This window comes from Rhinichthys klamathensis, unplaced genomic scaffold (genome assembly GCF_029890125.1).
Source record: "Rhinichthys klamathensis goyatoka isolate OS25496 unplaced genomic scaffold, OSU_Roscu_1.1 h1tg000092l_1, whole genome shotgun sequence".
Classification (NCBI taxonomy): domain Eukaryota; kingdom Metazoa; phylum Chordata; class Actinopteri; order Cypriniformes; family Leuciscidae; genus Rhinichthys; species Rhinichthys klamathensis.
In genome coordinates, this window is record NW_026606631.1 from 233291 (window position 1) to 254014 (window position 20724).

The 20724-nt window shown below is 39.9% G+C and overlaps 1 protein-coding gene across 4 annotated transcripts in view; it reads right to left on the reverse strand.

Moving 5' to 3' along the window:
* Window positions 1-20724, reverse strand: part of wwp2 (WW domain containing E3 ubiquitin protein ligase 2) — a 99910-nt gene that overhangs the window by 21191 nt on the left and 57995 nt on the right. For all 4 annotated transcript variants that reach the window (XM_056252062.1, XM_056252064.1, XM_056252060.1 and 1 more), the window contains exons 6-10: window positions 11647-11725; window positions 8766-8917; window positions 8101-8296; window positions 7932-8021; window positions 5679-5853 (exon numbers count right to left, since the gene is read on the reverse strand). In XM_056252062.1, the coding sequence (XP_056108037.1) occupies window positions 5679-5853; window positions 7932-8021; window positions 8101-8296; window positions 8766-8917; window positions 11647-11725 (692 nt within the window). The remainder of the gene's footprint in view (window positions 1-5678; window positions 5854-7931; window positions 8022-8100; window positions 8297-8765; window positions 8918-11646; window positions 11726-20724) is intronic.

Consider the following 20724-nt stretch of genomic DNA (forward strand, 5'->3'; position numbering starts at 1 on the left):
AGCCAAACCTTGCGAGAAAGAGCGCGCATGCGAGACAGAAGAAACTGTGCTCCAAACTGTGTAGCACACGCACGGCGGAGAGGGAGAGAGCGAGAGACCTTGTGTGTGTGCGTGTGTGCGTGTGTGCCTAATGAAGTTAGGCACCGAAATCAGGCACCGAAATTTTCGTTCTTATTCGGTCTGGTTACTACCGTTTACGTCGGAACCGGTTCCCTATTGGCACCGAGTTTCGGTACCCAACCCTAGTCATTCTGCACATGTTACAACAGTGTGGCTTCATAGTAAATGAGTTCAGGAGGACTGGCCTTCCTGCAGGCCAGACCTGTCTCCTATTGAAAATGTCTGGTGCATTATGAAGCAAAAAATACAACAACTACCGACTGTTGAGTACTTAAGGTGATTTATCAATAAGAAAGAAACTTTAACTTCAACAATTAGTATCAGTTTCAAAACACTTAGAAGAAAAGGTAATGTACCACACTCAGTGCTCGAAGTGGGGCGGTACTCACCGGTACCCAGTACCGGCACTTCTACATTTTACTCTTAAGCGTACCTGCACTTTTTCTTGCGTACCGCTACTTCTCGCATGTAGCCGGTACTCTACTGACAGAAAAAGCGTGACGGCCGTTTAACCCCTTATTTACACTGCACACATCTGCGGCACGATACGACTGCGAAACGGCTACCGGAGCTGATCGCGGCCAGCGCAAGCGTGAGCAGCGCGTATTTTTTTCAGCTTGCGTTAATCAATGAGTGCATTCAAGCCCCGTTCACACTACACGCGACCAAGCGACGCGATACCATTCATTTCAATGGTGAGCGGGCGACTTCCGGCGACACGCGCGACAGCAACCGTTGGCGACTAGATGGGGCGTGTCTAGCGATGCAACAAAGTTGAGAAATTTGTAACTTTATGCAAATGAAGAGCGATTTTCGCGAGCGACAACCAATAGGAGTGGAGCGCACGTGATCCTTCTCCTCAGCCCCTGGGCCTGCAGTGATGGATGGCAAGAAAGCTGATTCGCTGTCTTTTGGATGTCATACTAGTCAACCAGTAGTGGGAACGCCCACTAGCGACCTCATCGCCAGCGCCTGGCGACTTGCAGCGACAAAGTCGCGTGTAGTGTGAACGGGGCTTCACACCGCGAGGAGGAGCGTCGCGTGAGCAGCAGTGAAGCGGGGGTTCGGCGCCGATCTATTGTTGTGCTACTCGTGACAATAGAGTAAAAGCAAAGCACTTTTGATGGAGAAAATAAATATGATTTCACACAAAAAGTGCCCAAAATGCACAGAATTTGCATGTCTAATGTGTTTTAACAAGAACTGGAGTAGGCTAAAAGAAAATGAAGACTCAAAAATATTTATACAAGATTTAGCCATTTAAACTTGTCTTAATTATTTAGTTTGGGTAATGAATGGCCAAAACGCATAAAAAGTTTTACGTTTTTAGTTGAAAACGGTGTCGTGTAAACAGCCCCTAATATGTAGATTCCTTAACCCTTCCTTAAAGGGTAGGTTCACCCAAAAATTAAAGTTTTGTCAGTGAGTTCACGAGAGCGCCGCGACGCATGTGCGAGAACTGAGATGATGATGTGAAAGGTAAGCCATTCATTTTGCGGCATTGGTAAGGCACTTTTACGTTTTCTTGTTGGTTTCTTATGATTCAAACATCCAGGAAATGCAAAATTTAGAACCATTTTAAACACGACAACGAGACCCATCTGCGTCATCTTCTCAGTTCTCGCACATGCGTCGCGGCCCTCTCGTGAACTCACTCGAGGCCCACACAGAAGAAAATGAATAGTTGAACAAAGTCGTTATTTTTGTTTCTTTGCGCACAAAAAGTATTCTCGTCGCTTGATAAACTTAAGGTTGAGCCACTGTAGTCACTTGGACTATTTTAACGATGTCTTTACTAACTTTTCTGGGCCGGCAGAATGAAATTGCCTAGAAGCCTATGGAGGAGTGATCCAGCTCTCAAGATTTCATCAAAAATATTTTGTGTTCCGAAGATGAACGAAAGTCTTACGGGGTTGGACCAACATGAGTGTGAGTAATTACTGACAGAATTTTCATTTTTGGGGTGAACTATCCCTTTAATTCCTTTATACCGGTACTTTCTAATTCCTTTATCCACTCCATGGAGAAGCCCATTTTTTGTGTCTGTCCAATTTGACAATTCTTTCCACAACATTAAAAACTCCCACAACACAGGCTTATAATGACACAGCGTGAGGTAAGCTGGGTCAGCTCCTGCAGAATACAATAGCATAGCATTTTTCAAGAAAACATTGTATTGTTTTCCACAGAATGAAAATACATATTAACAGCTGTCAAGCTCCAAAACGCAGTCCTTGCAACTTGTACACAATATTCTACATCCTACGGTAGCTTTAAACAGACCCACATTTAATTCATTATTCATCTTCTCATCCTCCGAAGCTCATTTTTGGAGATTGAGAGACATGATCAATACTATTGTTGCTCAGAAAATCTGTCTGAAGATTCTAAAAACAATAAACACAACAACTGTATATATATACAGTATATATATATATATATATATATATATATATATATATACACACACACACACACACACACACACACACACACACACACAAGGGTATATATAATGTGTAAGCATAAGGAACCACAGTGAAAGCTGAGGGCCGGAAGCACCTTTTAAATGATATAATTCTCTCAGGAGAACCTAACGAGCTGCAATTAGCACACAAAAAGCCCAGTGTGCTGTGTGTGTGACGTGAGCCGAGGGCAATAGAGTGAGCTGTGTTGTGTCAATGGCAGCGTCCTGTGTTCTTGAACTCGACTGCACACTGCCAGCGCATGTAATGTTGGAATCAGCTGTCACATTTGACACTCATGTGAGAATTAAACCAAAGGCCTCATGAATAAATGCTGTGAACCATCACGTAAACTTCATAACATGATCATTCATTGGCAAAAGTAGAAACAGAAGCGCTTCTTTAGTACATTTAGGTGTTTTTACACAGACTATTTAATGCTGCTCAGAGGTGGCATAAAGGTATTTGCACAGCAATTACAATTTTCATTTAGTCTGGCTTTTACGCGCCATTATGTCTTTACAAAGAATTTTGAGCAGGCACAGAGCAGCCTTACTGTATGTTACAGACATTAAACGATTACAACAGAAGCATAACAGTAATGTTGTTAAATATTATGAAAACCTAACTGTTTTCTATTGAATATATTTTAAAATGTAATTTATTCCTGTGATCAAAGCTGAATTTTCAGCATCATTACTACAGTCTTCAGTGTCACATGATACTTCAGAAATCATTCTAATATGACGATTTGATGCTCAAAAAACATTCATTATTATTATCAATCTTGAAAACAGTTGTGTACAAATTTTTTTCAGGATTCTTTGATGAATAGAATCTTTTGTAACATAATAAATGTCTTTACTGTAACTTTTGATCAAGTTTAATGCATCCTTGCTGAATAAAAGTATTGATTTATTTTATATTAGAATGATTTCTGAAGGATCATGTGACACTGAAGACTGGAGTAATGATGCTGAAAATTCAGCTTTGAGCGCAGGAATAAATTACATTTTAAAATATATTAAAATAGAAAAAGTTATTTTAAATTGTAATAATATTTCACAATATTACTGTTTTTTCTTTGTATTTTTAATCAGATAAATGCAGCCTTGGTGAGGAGAAGAGACTTGTTTTAAAAACATTAAAAATCGTACTGATCCCAAACTTTTGAACGGCTGTGTAAGTATATGTGATGATCCATCACCCTGTGCCTCTCTGGTTGTTATTGTATAATAATCCATGTAAAATGATGTGCCTTTTTCCTTTTTGGCTACAATAACAACCAGAGAAACCCAATGAGAGACTGGGTGATGGATCATCATGTCTTTAGATCTCATTATCAATGAACTGATGACTCTCTGCGGTACGGAGAGACTTACACACTTTAGATTTTATTTGAAACAATACAGTGCTTGCATAACTCGGTCCACAGAAGAGAAAAGCATTTTGGATAAGGACAGTCTTCTAATATTTGTTTATAATGAGCTAATTTTGGTACACAAGGTTTATCACCAATGAAGCTTCATAAAATAATGATAATTTGCAGTTTAGGCCTCCTAAATGTGAAATTATGGCTTTTAAATATGATGTTGACCACCTAAAATGACTCATTTTATCCTGAAACTGATTTTTTAAAACATTTTATTAGTATTAGTATTGAGCGTGTGAATGGTATCTTAACAATAAAAAGATGGAAAGCCGTTGCTTGAGTGAAAAGCAGATATAAATGTACAGTTTCTCAGTTGGTCGCACCAGCACATGATTTGGTCGCACCTCTTCTTTTTTTTTTTGCTACAACATGGAATTATTCAGTGCATGCCGATGAATCGTTGTCTTAATCTGCATACCCTAGTTTTGCACTGATGTAAAAAAACTGACAGTGACAAGACCTCATGTTGGCCAAATGTTTTAATCTTTAACTATCAAATGTAAACTATTAAAAAAAAAGATTTAAAAAAAATCCTAATTTGCGCGTTTCATCATCAGTGCGGCATGAAGTGACTGATAATAGGGACTTTAAGCAGCAGCTGCTGATACAATGGCGTTCTGTTGCGTTTCATCGGCACTGAAGCTGCAGACGCACGTATTCACACCGGAAGCGTTTGTACAGCATCACAGCACCGGCTCCAAAGCTATATATGAGTGAGCATTTTTTTACAAAGACAACTATATTTGTTTTTATAAACTTGATAGTCTTGAAAGTTTGTTAACATGGAGAGGTGTATGCATGTAAATGGTGAACAACAAACACAAAGAAAACAGCTCAGATCATGTCGTTTCAGTCATGTTTACAAGACAGCAAACTCTGCGGATGAGAAAAAAAAAAAGAAAAGAAAAAAAAAAACACACTCGGGTTTGATTTGGGTAGTGCTAGAGCCTATAAAGGCTACCTGTCTGTGTATTACATAACTAAAAGAAACTTTATATATCTTTTTTTTTTTTTTTTTATAATACACCATACTTTCACCCAAACTGACTAATTAAAAACAAGTTTGGGTAAATCTTCTATAAATATTTTGATTCTTCATTTTCTTTTCTGACTCCAGACATGCTTATTCTGTGCATTTTGAGCACTTTTTGTGGGAAATCATATTTATTTTGTCCATCAAAAGTGTGCTTTCACTTGATTTGAACGATTTGATTTGAGCGTCACGCTCCTGATAACGGTGTGAATGCAATCATTGGTTAACATACATGCCGGAAAAATACACGCTGCTCACGCTTGCGGTGTAAAACTGCTACTTCTTGACGTTCTACTGTAACCGACTACTACGGGAGAATAGCCGATTTGGCCTAGTCGATAATACGTGACAGATTAGATAAGTCCCTAAAGCAAGTGCATGCAGGCAGACACCGATTGAGTGAGAGCGTGACCATGAACTCGCACAAATGTGACCACGTCAAATTTTAACTCACACATTCTCAAAAAATGGTTGCATATGTCGACCATTTTGGTCGCAGTCTGGAGCCTTGGCTAGGTTACTCTATAAGGTAAAACTACCCACTACTGTATAGATTGTGCACACAGTAAGGCAATGGGTTGTCAATAAAAAACACTTGCTCATGAGGTCAGTGGAATATGTTGTTTACCTGATAGAGGTATCTCTGGTTAAACTGCTGCATGGCTCCCTGGAGCTGACTGCGCTGAGACTGCCACTGCTCATAGTTGCGCACGGACTCTGCTGTGGGCCGCTGCCATGTTGTGGTTCTGGTGTTGTGATCCACATAGTAAAACCGTCCACGCTGGTCCACACGCTTCTCCCAACTACAATACAGACACGGATCATAGATTAACACCAGCTCCAGATAGGTGTATAAGTGGCCATGCAAAAAAGTTAATTGTAAATATATGTACGCAAACAGAGTTCAAGCTGAAGCCAAACTTATGTTTTCTGTTTTCTTTTTCACACAATGTTGTGATCCACTGACACCACAGTTATAGGTTTGTTACTTGTCTTGTACTTTCAGGGGCTGTTCTTGAAGGACACATCTTACATTTTTTCCAATGCAAACATGTACCAGACATGTTTTTTTCAGGATTAACTATTAAAAATGTGTCTCAAAAGCCTCCCTTCCACTGTACTCCTCTGTAAACAGCACGTTACAGTACAGTTATGCTAGAAATTTTGCAAACCCTCAGCATTTCTGCACAAATCTGATCTACATCAGATCTTCTGAAGCACAGTTGTGGTATAGTAGTGTTGGGGTGTTTTGCTGCCTCTGGACTAGGGCAACTCCCATCATTGATAGATTCTGTGCTATAACAGAGAAATCAACAGGAACATTTCAAGGTGTCAGTCTGACTGAACCCTAAACACGCTGAATGATTAAAGCAGAAGAAATGTAAATGTTTTGAAACGGCAGAAAAGTTTTGACCATAATTCAATGGAATTAAAGAGAGCTGTGTATGCAATGAATCTCACATCACAGAGCTGAAACAGTGTTGTAAAGAGAAATAGGCTAACTTCCTCAATCTGACGTGCAGGACTAATCCACATTTACCGGAAAAGTTTGGTTGCGATATTGTTGCTCAATCCAGACTCACCACACTGAAGTCAAAGGCAGACATTCTCTTTCAAGCTAATTAATTTGTTACATTTATATGGCGCTTTTCTGGGTACTCAAAGTGCTTTACATATGGAAGGTGGGAATCTCCTCAACCACCACCAATGTGCAGCACCACCTGGATGATGATGCGACGGCAGCCATATTGCGCCAGAACGCAAAGAAGGAGAGAGTGATGAAGCCAATCATTATATATGGGGATGATTAGATGGACAGAGGCCAGGATGCCGGGGTTAAACCCCTACTCTTTTTCCGAAGGACATCCTGGGATTTTTATTGACCACAGAGAGTCAGGACCTCGATTTAACGAATTATCCGAAGGACTAAGACTTAAAAGCTAAAAAGACTAAAAGCTATGAAGAAGAGCAATACAAATGACATATGTCAACCCTAGGGCAAGATTGGTTTCTGAAACACCCAATGGTGCAACTTGGAGACTTCATCAGTGATAAACACAGGGTCATAGGGTGTTTCAGATATTAGATCATCAGACACCCTCGCCATGGACCATGGACCACCCTCTTGATCCACAGCCATCTTGAAGCTTTTCTGCAGCTTCTATGATGTTCTCGTGGCTCTTCTTTCCTAAAACCCTCTAATACCAAGGAGACTGAGTGTCCGATGTACAGACTGTCCTGCAAAACCCCTGCAGCCTCAATCCGGTCTTTCCAAGCGACAGTAAGATCCAACATGACCACTTGCTTGGAACAGTCAGATTTTAAGACCAAATCTGGCCTGAATGTTGTCCTTGCAATGTTATCCGGAAACTTCAGCTGCTTCCCTAGGTAAACCTTCAGCTGCCAATCCCGAGCTGAGGCTAGTTAAGGCCCTGGGCTCCACCTGAGGTTTCTCTCCCGCCCTGACAAAGGCCATGTTGTGCATTATTGGGTGCTGATGTTTGCTCAGTGCCACCTGTACCTCCCCCCTCCCAGAGCTTTTGGGCATCAGCTCAAGATGTGCTCTAAGGAACCTCTTGCCAGGCACAGTGGGCATGCGTGGGTATATTCAGGCACGCATTTCAAAATCATGCGGAAAAACGTTTAGAATTACGTTTGTTGTGGTTGTTTCATTGACTACACACTCTGCGACCCACCAGTTGAGAAACACTGTCATTCTAGACAATACAATATCGCACACTCCTAATCTTAGATTACTTCACCTTTAAGGGTGGTAAAGTAATTTTAGATGTTAATGTGCAAATTGTTAGAGACTGAAATCTACAAACTCCTTCCATAAACATTACCAGGCTGTCAGCATGTGAAAAAGACAGATACACACCCTGGTGGGAGGGGTCTCTCCCATGTGGTGGTCTTTGTGTTATGATCCACATAATAGACTCGTCCATGAGGAAGAATTCGCTGTTCCCAACTGCAAGAGATGAAAATCATTGAGAAATCTGATATGGCATGTGTTCATGTTTAAATTCAACCCCATGTCTCTGACGAACCCAGTGGGCAGTGCATCAGTGGCTTGTGTCTCTGTGGTTATACTGGTCTGGTCAGTGGTGGGTGGGGCGTCTGTGGCTGGCGGCGGGGCAGGACCGTCCGTCCCAGCAGGGGGGTCTGAGCTCAGTGATGGTGAAGACAGAGCTGGACGTGACAGGTGACCGCCCTCGATCCCATTAGTAGGTGTCTCACCTTTACCTTAGCACCAAGCAAAAAGACCAACAAAAAAAGTCAGAATTAACATCTTACCAAATCAGAGCCCTCAAAAAGTGTTTACTAGGGCCTAAGTAGGGTTGGGTAATATTTATCATGGTGACGATGTTAAGTCTCAATTGAAAGAGTTTTTGCTATATATTTATATCACGGTTTGTAAACATATCCAGCTTTAAGTAGGCAGGAATTCCTAAAGCTACTGACACATCAGAGCTTATAAAGAAACACGGATGAAAGAAAATAAAGGGCAGGATGTGCTTATTATTAGAAGCACAATAATTCTCATAAAACTTTAACAATTCAATAATACTTTGTCAAAATAAAGCACCTTTCATTGTAGTATTAGAATGTAGTATTAGTTTCATCACATTGTATCATAGTGTGCTATGATCATATTTCACAGCAGCCTGAGTGAGTTTGTGAGTTAGTAAATTTGAACGTGTGTGTATCTAACCAGCATTGCTCAGGCTGTTGATAGTCGTCTTTGAGTTGCGACGGCATGTGGTTTCTGCGGGTTCTCCATTCAGTTCACCATTAGTGAGAACAGCTCCTCTCATGTCAGCTGGAGAATCTCCACAAGAACCCCCAGATGAACGACCTAAACTTCTGAAAATATATGAGAGATTCTTATAAGACACACAGTGGAGTGATTGTATGCACATATACTGGTTATGCTGGTGCTGTGTATTTCTTGTTATGCTTCTGTAATCCCACACACAAAGTGAATCATTTTAATTATGGGTGTGTACAACCTTTTTGTACATGGGGCAAGTATTTTTAGTAAATCAGCTGCGTGCCCACAAAAAGTGCATGAAATTATTTTAGACTATCCAAGGAAATTTCTTTATTTAGGATCTTAGTAAATCGGGCCTAAAACTAACTAGATAATGTTTATCACTAAAATGTCCAAGCAACACATTTGCTTGCCAGTACGGTGACCCAGTAGTGCACAACGCAAGGAAATTTAAACAACACAACGGAAACAAGCCACAACACAACAGAAATAAGCCACAACACAACGGAAACAAGCCACAACACAACGGAAACAAGCCACAACACAACCGAAACAAGCCACAATACAACTAAAATAAGCCACAACACAACGGAAACAAGCCACAACACAACTGAAATGCTCCCTTTCTTGGTCACTTATAGAAGGGCGTTAAAGCTAAGGACTTTATACCAGAGATAATGGTCTAAAGAAATTCATTAGCCAAGTCATTTATATAAAGCTATGGGAATTTAAAGTGTCATTTAAAAAGCCTGGTAAATTAAAGGCTGTTTAAAATTAGTAATATATTGTTAGACCATTACCTCTAGTACGAAGCCCAAATTCTAGCTTTAAAGCATCATTTACGTGGCCGCGAGAAACAGCTATGTGAAAAGAATTAAACAGTAATACACTACCGTTCAAAAGTTTGGGGTCGGTACGATTTTAAATACTTTTAAAAGAATTCTCTTCTGCTAACCATGGCTGCGCTTATTTGATTAAAAATACAACAAAAATCAGTTATAGTATTAAATATTATTCCAGTGTAAATCAGCTGTTTTCTGTGTGAATATATAGTAAAGTGTAAATTATTCCTGTGATCAAAGCTGAATTTTCAGCATCACCAGTGTCAGTGTCTTCAGTGTCAAATGATCCTTCACAAATCAGTATAATATGAGGATTTGATGCTCAAGAAACATTTATTATTATTATCAATGTTGAAACAGTTGTTGGTCTGTCAGTTGTACAGTTTTTTTTTTGTTTTTTTTTGGATTCTTTGATGAATAGGAAGTTCAAAAGACTTTTGTAACATTATAAATGTCTTTACTGTCACTTTCGATCAAATTAATTATTCCTTGATAAATAAAAGTATTGATTTCTTTCCTCCAAAAAATAAAAATAAAATTCTCACTGACCCCAAACTTTTGAACGGTAGTGTATGTGCGAAGTTCAAGGGTCCATACAAAACATTGGTAGGTAAAAACTGTTAAAAATGTGGATTTCATTTGTACATTGCCACTAGTATAAATCCTGCATGTTAACTTTAACATACGTGGTTAAGAAACGGCACCGTGAAATGGGCTGAATGCGCAATAGAATGATAATGTATTGCCCCATAGAAATTTCAAGGGTTCATAAAAATATATTGGATATCAAAATTTGGATTTGGTTAGATTATTAGACCCTGCATTAAATCCCTCAGCAATCCCTCATTTAATTCTAACAGCGATTAATTAAAAAAGACGAAGCGGTGGATTTATTAAAGAGGAGCTCCACACGTCAATAAGTAGCAAATAAGCATAGGGTCATTTCCATTGTGTTGTAGCATGATTCCGTTGTGTTGTTTAAATTGCGTTGTGTTGTGCACTATACTGGGCCACCCCAATGCCAGTCATGCTTGTTTGGAACATACTGGTGGTGGGTAAGGCAACTAAGCTCCTGGTTTGATAGAACTAACATTTTCGTAATTTGAGTTATAAAATTAGTAAATGTATTAACTAACATGAACTAACCATGAAAAATACATTTGTTACTGTATTTGTTAATCTTTGTTAATGTTAGTTAAAAATGTATTATTAAATGCTGAAATTAACATTAACAAAGATTAATTAATGCTGTAGAAGTGCAGTTCATTATTACTTCATGTTAACTAATGTAGTAAACTAATGTTAACTAATGAACCTTATTGTAAAGTGTTACCATAAAAATACAGCTGTTCATTGTTTGTTCATGTTAGATCACAGTGCATTAACTAATGTTAACAAATACAACTTTTGATTTTAATAATGTATAAGTAAATGTTGAAATGAACATTAACAAAGATTGATAAATGCTGTAGAAGTGCAGTTCATTATTAGTTCATGTTAACCAATGTAGTTAGCTAATGTTAACTAATGAAAAGGGTTACCAAACTATATTATAATGTATGTTAAACTATTTTGAGTCGAATAAAGTTGAATAAAGGTCATTTGTTAGTAATCTTATTTTTTGGATTTCATTTCTCAAATTCCAAATAATAAAGAAAATAAAGTTTAATTCACTGGATCACTTAAATATGTACATATAATTATAGTTATTTAACATGTAAACCATAGAAGAATTTCCAGCAAAACTTTATTGTTATATACAGATCATTGCCATGATAAAAAATTTGGTCATACCACCAACCCCTAACACACACTTGTAATTATTCAGCCCATTTAGGATGGTATGCATAAAAACGCAAGGATGTGTTGACTAGTACATGAGAGAGAAAAAAACAGCAGAAGACATGAAACAAAAGAATAAAACACAAAAAAATAGCCAGACATAAACAATGGTAAAATAAAAAGAGATTTGTGCTGACCGTCCACGGGGGCTGCTGGAACTGGGGGTCTCCTCACTATGAGCTCTGTGCAGGTTAGACCTGCTCGAGTGAACTACCTCTGCACAGAAGAAAAACACACACAACCATCATAAATCCGTGCATTAGGACAACTGATTCACATACATCAAGCGGGAAAGGTTTGTCATTCCTACTTAGTGTAACTTTAATCTCATTAAAGTAATAATCCATGAGAGGCCATGTGTTACAAGGGTAAAAATCACTAAAAACATACATTCTATGTGTTTAAACCTACCTACTTTCCATTACTTATGAAATTAATGTTTAAAAAGGGTAAAAAAGACACAAAAGCACAACTTGCAAAGTGCAAGTCATAGTATAGCTAAAAACATCCTGGTGCTGTCGTAAAGCATGCACTTCCAATTGCTGTGGGAGCCACTAATATTAGTGATCTGCATGTTGAGTGATACGTACTGTACAATAGAAAATATTGAGAGAGATGACATATACTATACTAAATTATACTATTATGCCCATACATTTATGATGCCCAGTTCTGGTTTAATTTTGAGACAGCCCCTTTTCACTGTTGCACAGCGGTTTCCTGTCTGCCATAGTGGATTGTGTTTGTTGCTACGTATAGCTTTGTTTTTATTCACTATTTTCTATCTTTCCTTGCTATTTATATTGCTTAATATAACTTAATCATGACAATATATCTGATATTATCTAATATTGTCCGTCACATTAATCTGACATCGCTAGCTTTAATCTAGAGCTTTCATTTAAATCGCTATCGCTAGCACAACATGTTACTATTTCGCTAGCCTGTTACCTGCCATCCGTGCTTAGTCTTTTTTTTTTGCGCGCGCTCGCCCCTTTTAGTCCATCAAACAGCTGCGTTGAGTTGGATCAGTCAACAAACATGGTGAGTAATGTCCTCTTCTCCAGTTATTGTCACTTGCACTGCCTGCCACATGTTTAGCATAGCCTTCTCTGTCAGCGACGAGGGTTTCACATGTCATAAATGCAGTGAAATAGAAAGGCTGACAGAGAAGTTTCCAGAACTAGAGACACACATCCAAACTTTAATCGAGAATGGTAAGAATTATGGTTGTACGATTAATCACAATTAACATGAAATCGTGCTTAAACCAATTTGGCTTATTGCGATTATAAAATCGCAATAAATCACAAAGCACAGCTGTTCTGTTCCGATTAGAATATCAAAAAGGCTCTCTCCACTCAGTGACGCACCCACTGAGAATCCTGTTGAAAGTGCCGTAGTTATTGGCGATTCTATTACATGGAACAATAGAGTCAACAACCACCATAGTCACGTGTTTTCCGGGAGCCAGAGTGCCTGACATTAAAGGGCACCTATTATGCCCCTTTTCACAAGATGTAAAATAAGTCTCTGATGTCCCCAGAGTGTGTATGTGAAGTTTTAGCTCAAAATACCCAACAGATACATTTTTACAGCATGTTTAAACTGTCACTTTTTGTGTCATGTTTAAAAACGAGCCGTTTTAGTGTGTATCCCTTTAAATGCAAATGAGCTGCCGGCACATTTTGCTAATATCAAAACAGAAACTCTCAGTGTTCATTTCGACCCAGAGTCGGACAATAATGCCCACAGAGCTAGAGAATATATGCTGTATGGAGATAGAACAGGTATAGTTTAGTTCAATTACGGTTATAACTTATTTTTCATCTTGCTTATATCCACTATTAATACAAGCCTGCTGTAGAGGACCACGTCTGAATGATGGCCAAAAATTTACTGATGAGTTTTATGAAGTTTATTGTACATCACACTAAAGATGAAGCGTCAGTTTTCCTCCAGAAAATCACTGTAAGAGCTGAATAAACACAGTATAAGAAGTGTGCATTAAAGTCTTATCCATAAACTCTCTCTCCCTTTCATTATCATCAACATACACAGCAAATTAAACAGAAACACTCGTTACAACTAACATATATACACAGCTTTTCAGGGGGTGCTTAATAAACTTGCAAACTTTATATCCGTAAAACGACTCAGATGAACTGTAATAAAGTGTGCTGATTACTGCCATAAGTACTGCCATGATAAGTAACGTTAGGCCTATCGATCCATTCCATTACTTTACTTCCATTACTGCCATGATAAGTAACGTTAGGCCTATCGATCCGGAGACTGTAAGCAGGATCACGAACAGTTGGTACAGATCCATCCTCGAGTAACAACGAGAGTAAATGAAGAATGCTATGTTCATTCTTACGTCTTATAACAAAACACCTCAATCGCTTAGGAGACATTCTTGTCTACAGCTGTTCCGGCGTCAAAATAATGGCGGACTGTGTATAGCTCACTCAGGGCGGGTCTATGCTAATACGGCAGTGTCCGTCAACAGTTGTGGGAGGGGCTTGCGTCACATTGCCCCAAATCTGAGAACGGGTTGTTCTGAGACAGTGCTTATGATTTATGGGGATTTCAAAAAAAGCACTGGGTGGATTTTTACCATTATAGGGTGGTTGTGTACACACACTGCAAGCACACATTTATGTTCAAACACCATGTAAAAGTGAATTTTGCATAACAGGTGCCCTTTAAAGCAAATTTAAACGTGCTGGCTAATCCTAATCGTCAATACTCTAAGATTATTATTCACGTCTGCACTAATGATGTTCGACTTCACCAGTAGGAAATCACTAAAATTAACATTAAAGAGCTGTGTTAACTCGCAAGCCCTCTCCCTGAATGATGAGATACTTAGCATACTGTCGTCATTCAATGGCTGGCTGTCTAAATGGTGTCCGCAGAATAATATATGGTTCATAGACAATTGGAAAAGTTTTTGGGGCAGACCTGACCTGTTGAAAAGAGATGGTATTCATCCCTCCTGGGGTGGTGCCGCTCTTCTCTCTACTAATATGACACATAGTCTTAGAGTTGAACCTTGACTAACTGGGGCGCAGGTCAGGAAGCAGAGAGACTGGCTAAACCGACCGTCTGCTAGCTGTCTCACATCACAGAAGTCAGATAAAGAGTCAGACATAGAGACTGTGTCTGCTCCCTGAAATAGTACATACAAAAAACTCCCAAACCCATTTAAGAGAAACAATTTAATTGATGTTCAACAAATAAAAAACATATATAATACATATAATACAGATGTAAGAAATAATATAAGATATAATACAGATGAACAAATGATAAAGCTTGGGTTGCTGAATATTCAATCCCTTTCTTCAAATGCACTTATTGTAAATGATATAATTATAGATCATAACCTAGCTAAAACCAGACGATTACATTACTTTAAATGAGTCCACCCCCCAAGATCATTGTTATAGACATGAGCCTTGCCTGAAAGGCAAAGGGGGGGGTGTTGCTGTAATTTATAGTAATATCTTCAGTATTCCTTAGATGTCTTTCAAATTGAATTCTTTTGAAGCAATGGTGCTTTATATAACGCTATCTAGTGTAAGTGATAAATCCTGTTTGACATTTGTGCTGGCTACTGTATAGAGGCAACCAGGGCACCATGCAGACTTTATTAAAGAATTTGCTGATTTTCTATCGGAGTTAGTGCTGGCTACAGATGAAGTCCTTAGTGTTGGTGATTTTAATTTCCATGTAGATAATGAAAAAGATGCATTGGGATTGGCATTTATAGACAATCTAAACTATATTGGAGTTAGGACCCTTGTCAGGACCCACTCATTGTCGTAATCATACTTTAGATCTAATATTGTCACATGGACTTGATGTTGATGGCATTGAAAACAAACAAAACTAGAGGCTTTCGCATTTTGTGGAAAGACAGCACTATTGCATAATGAAAGGACTTACCAACTGCTAGATTTGCTTATTATAGACCCTCTTAGAAGAAAACAAACACGACCCTAGGTATTTATTTGATACAGCAGATAAATTAAAGAGAAATAAAGCTTCAACTTCAGAAGTTTCCTAACAGCACAGCAGTAATGACTTTACGAACTTCTTTACTTGCAAGATTGATAATATTATAGAGAAAATTATAATCATGCAACCGTCTAGTACATTATCACGCAGACAGTCCATTGTAGCGTCCCTGAAGAAAATTCCATTCATTCATTGCTATAGGAGAGAAAAAAATGTCTAAACTCGAGAAGAACCATCAGTTTTGAGTAATAGTTTGACTACACATACAGCCCGAGTCATTAGCTGACTGCTTACAGCCCCGTCAACAAAGATACTCAAATTCTTTATTTGGGTTCGCCAACACAAAATCTTAGCACCCTGCCTTACTAGCTGCCCCGCATCAGCTAATTCACACCTAACACAGCCCACAAAGCAGTTCCCCCACACAGATAGCTTACCACCTCTGTACGAACTTGCATTTGCCTTTGCCATCTCTTTCCCGTGTTCCCACAAGTATGCCAGTATGCCTCAGACATCCAGCCCTGCCCCCCACCAGGACCCCCTGGAGACCCGGCAGAGCAGTGTGATGGACATCCTTAAGCCTGAAGCAGCTAACGACCTGCAACGGCAGAGAAAGAAACAGCGAGACTGCAACACACGTGGACACCTGACATCCAGCCTGAGCCACAAAGAGCTGACCAGCATCATCTTTTCAGCGAGAGAAGGCACCGGACATGTGCAAGGACGCTGACAGAATGGAGCAACCGGAGAAGATCACTGGTGTTCAGGAGGCTCTGACAGCTGTTGGGCACCGAGAGCAGCTGGATAACGCCACCAAACAAGACCTTGCAAGAGAACCGTTTCACACAAAGACACAAAAAACAGCCAATGTGGAACTTAAAGAGAGTGATGCCAAAGCTAAGGCCCTTGAAGGCAATCTGTGTGCAGCCACAAGAAAGAGGTACCCTGCTAAACTTCACATCAGTCGCGCAAACTCCCCCAGCCCTGTACACAGACACAAAGGGAGAAGGATCCAAAGTCCTCCACTTAACACTTCACCAGCCAGTTTCCTGAAAGCCTCGGAAGCCGCAGAAGGAAAAGGATTAATTCAGACAAACCCTGAAACGCCACATGAAGTGACACTCAAAGACATCATGCGAATGGCCAGAACCAACCCTGCATTCACACCAGAGCTTGCAGGAGACCACGACGACCATGCCAACCTACGATACATTGACTTTCACCTGCAGTCTTTGACGAGTGTGAACCACCAAGATAGACTATCTGCTCTGGATCATATCCAGCCCAGAGTTGTGACGCATTCTGGCACAGCAGCCAGTAAACATCCAATCCGACTACCAGCAGCTAAAACAAGCCATCATAGAGGAATTCTCAGACCCAGAGTCTGAAAGCAGGCTGATCTGCCCTAGACACCAAACAGGGCAGACATGAAACTCCCTATGTTTACTACCACAGACAAGCTTTCTTCGGAGCTCACAATGAACCTGGGATGGAGGAGGACACCAGCTTCAAGAGTCTTTTCGTCCTAAACCTCCATCAGATTGTAAGTCACCATTTAGGTATTACGGCCTGCCCCCACACAATGCCTATTCAACAACTGCTTGACCTGACACAGAATGCCTTTAACAAACACAAGGCCTCCTCAAAAAAGGTTTGTAACACACCAGGAACTGTGAATTGCAAAACTCAGAATCCAGAGCTGGCACCAGAAGCCACAGCATTGCTAAAATGCAAAACGCTTCTCCAAAAGGCTCCTAGCCAGCCGAGGAAAGAAAGGTCACCCTGGCAACAGACCCAGGTACCACCTACCGCTGGGAGGAGCCATGGATGGGAGCATCCTCATCCTGCAGACACCACTGGATATTCAACAGGAGACAGCAACAACATCCTCCTCTATGCCCTTCATACAGCGGCCATTCAGATGCTGCACAAGGACGACTGGACACACTTGCATCGGACCTACAGGAGCTTCTAACACTATTAAGAGAGCTCCTTGAACAGTACTCATCTGAGGAGTACTGGGAAGCACACGCTTCTGACCGTAACACCATTCAGACCAGCTCAAGTCAGCGACGCCGCAAGAGCAGAGTGACACTGTAAACTTCAGATTTCTTGTGACTGAGAGCAGAAGCTAACAACCACCTGCTGCCCTTCTACCATCAGCACTAGGTCTGTCTAAAACTCTCCTCACACTACACAACTCCCATAACCACTTCCTGCAACCACAAACAACCACCTGCCCAACACCAACTGACATCAGGATGAACATGACTCTCTCAAAACACCTGCTGCTTGACAGCAAGCTCAGAGACCTAAACCTTGCTACTGGCTACACCAGTGGCCAGGGAAATCACCACAACCTCTAGCCCTGTGTGCCAAGTGTGTGTCTGATCTTCCTGCATCTTCATCATCACTCGCCGTTGTCTACAGGACGGACTGCAACGACTGGACCAATCAAACACACCATTGCTCCACTTAATCTTCACAACCCCTCACCCAGGCAGCCTATGTGATGTTTGGGTTTCCCCACTGAGATATACTAAATCGCTGTTTAGCTAAAGTTGTGAACCCCTTTGTTAAAGCAACACCAAGGAACTTTTCCTCAGTGGTTGCCCTACAGGTTGGAAGCGGAATTGTCCATTACCGCTGTCGTAAATAATTTAGCCTACCGCAGCCTACTGTCGCACGTGCACGCTCGCTGTTTATCCAGCACCGGCTTTGGAATCAACAATGGCAGACATCCCAACCTGAAAGAAGTCATTTCAGGGAGGTATATCTTGGTGACTAGATTGTTGACGGGGGGGTGGCGGGTTGACTAGCTTTCGTGAGGCACACTCGCAAGGTCTCTCGCTCTCTCCCTCTCTGCCGTGCTCGCGCTATGTATGTTATGCGTGCAGTATGTTCTGTCTCGCATGCGCGCTCTAGATTCCGGCAGATTTGAACTAATTTGCGGGCATCAGGGAGACGCTATAGACTTGGGATGTCTGCAATGGCCATAGACAATTTGAGGAAGTGGTGGGGGAAGTGACGTATGCCGTAAAGCAGTCGAGTTTTGTAGTTGTTTTTGTGCTCGGGTTACTACCCGAAACCCGAAGTTACATAGTGCGAGTAAAAGCGATACAGACCACGTCAGGCTATGGCAGACGTGTCATTTAACCTATTGTAAGTCGATGTACCATCACAAGGGTCTTGGAAATATATTATGAAGGTTGAAAAGTTCCATAGTGTTGCTTTAACAAAGGAGCTTTTAAGTAAGGGACTGAATGTTCTTCCAAGAGGTTAAATTACTCTTTTCGTATCTTCATTCCTCTGTTCTGTTTCGGTTTTTCAGTCACTTTCACTTTCCATTCTACCCACGTGCGTTGATTGTGTTGGTGTATGTGGGGTTTTTTTTTATTAGTTATGTGTTCGTCATTTAGTTAAAACTTTTGTGCACATTCATGCGAGTTGATTCTGGTCTGCTTATAAATCAATGGCGATTTAATGGTTATGATCACAGCTACATGCTAAGAAAGTTATTTTTCTGCGGCCACTGAAAATATCCTTTTTGAAGAGTTGATAGATGATACTTGATTGTAATATTAATTCAGTTACATGAAGTTAATTCAATTAACTGATCCAAATATTTATAATTAATTATAACGAGTTATGGTTAATTATTCATATTTCCCTTTTGAGCTAATTCATCTAAATTCTTTTCACTAGTAACTCATCTAAATCAACAACATGTTAGACCCTATACCAACTAAGCTACTGAAAGAGAAGCTTCCAGAAGTCATAGACCCTCTTCTTAATATCATTAATTCATCTTTAGGGGCTTTCGCACCAGGTAGTTCTGGGAACTTAGTTCTAGGAACTAGCCACCAGTGTGGTTCTCAGAGAACTATTGGTTCCCCTAGGAACATTTTCCTGGTTGCATTCGCATGGCCCGCCCCCCCAAAACGACCCCCCGCCCCCCCTAAAATGCTGACGAAATCCAGTCATAAAAAAGGAATTTACTGTATAACGCGGAATTTCATTGAATTTGTAAATCTTTTGAGGAATAAATAGAAAGCAGTTCAGTACACTTGAAATCAAATCGCGATGTAGACAAGTGTGTGTGGATATTAAACCACAAAGACAATTTAAATACGAATCCTGCTTGTTCTGTGTGATGAATGGTGCAGCCGATGCACAGTTTCATTTACCACACACACACACACTGAAGCACGTGTGACGCTTGCACTGTTTTTTTGCTTATATGAAGACCCAAATGCATGAACTTCCTCTCCAGGCTCTAGATCCACTCCGAAAATCATTTAACAGCTTCATTTGAGAAAAACTATCATCATGACATAAACACACAGAAACTCAAAAGGTCTTCACAGCAACCCGTCAAAATAAAAGTTTGGTTTAACTTGACAGAAATATATTACCGTTGTACAGTAGAATTTAGATATGTCCCAATGTAATAATACTAACACTAATCCAAATAAATTATCATCAAAACTGATTTTTTTTAAGGAATAATCCATGTTTTAATTTTAACAGTAAAGCTCATTGTGCAGCACGTTGTTTGACAAAAAGTTTAATTTCATATGATTAAAATTGATGATAAATTATAAAATTTGTTTGATGTCTTAATTTTATTACCAGAAAAAACACAACGCAGAATTAGTGTGAAATTGTTTTTCATATATTTTTTTTAAAATGTTGTATAAGTTAAATGATTCATAATACATTATTTCAATTAATTAGACATGCTTTTTGATTGCTAAAAAATGTACACCACATCACTGGTAGTTCCTATAGTGCTGTTTTAGACCCTACTCTGAAGTAGGAAATAAATTAGTTCCTCCAAAAGGAGTTCCTAGAACTAAAATCATTCCTAGTTCCTGCGGTGCGAACAGGTCAAAATCCGGGTACTTCCGCCAATAGTTCTAGGAACTATGAAAAGGTTCCTCCGGTGCGAAAGCCCCTTTTGTCATAAGGATACGTACTGAAAACTTTTAAGCCTGCTATTATTAAACATCTTATTAAAAAACAGCAACTTGATCCTACAGAATTAGTCAATTACAGGCAGATCTCAAATCTACCTTTTCTGTCAAAAATACTAGAAAAGGCTAGCCTGGATCCCAGCCCGAACCCCGCCCACAACATTTTTTGGTCGGGAAGTTCGGTCTGGACTCGATCCATTGAGAAGTAATTAT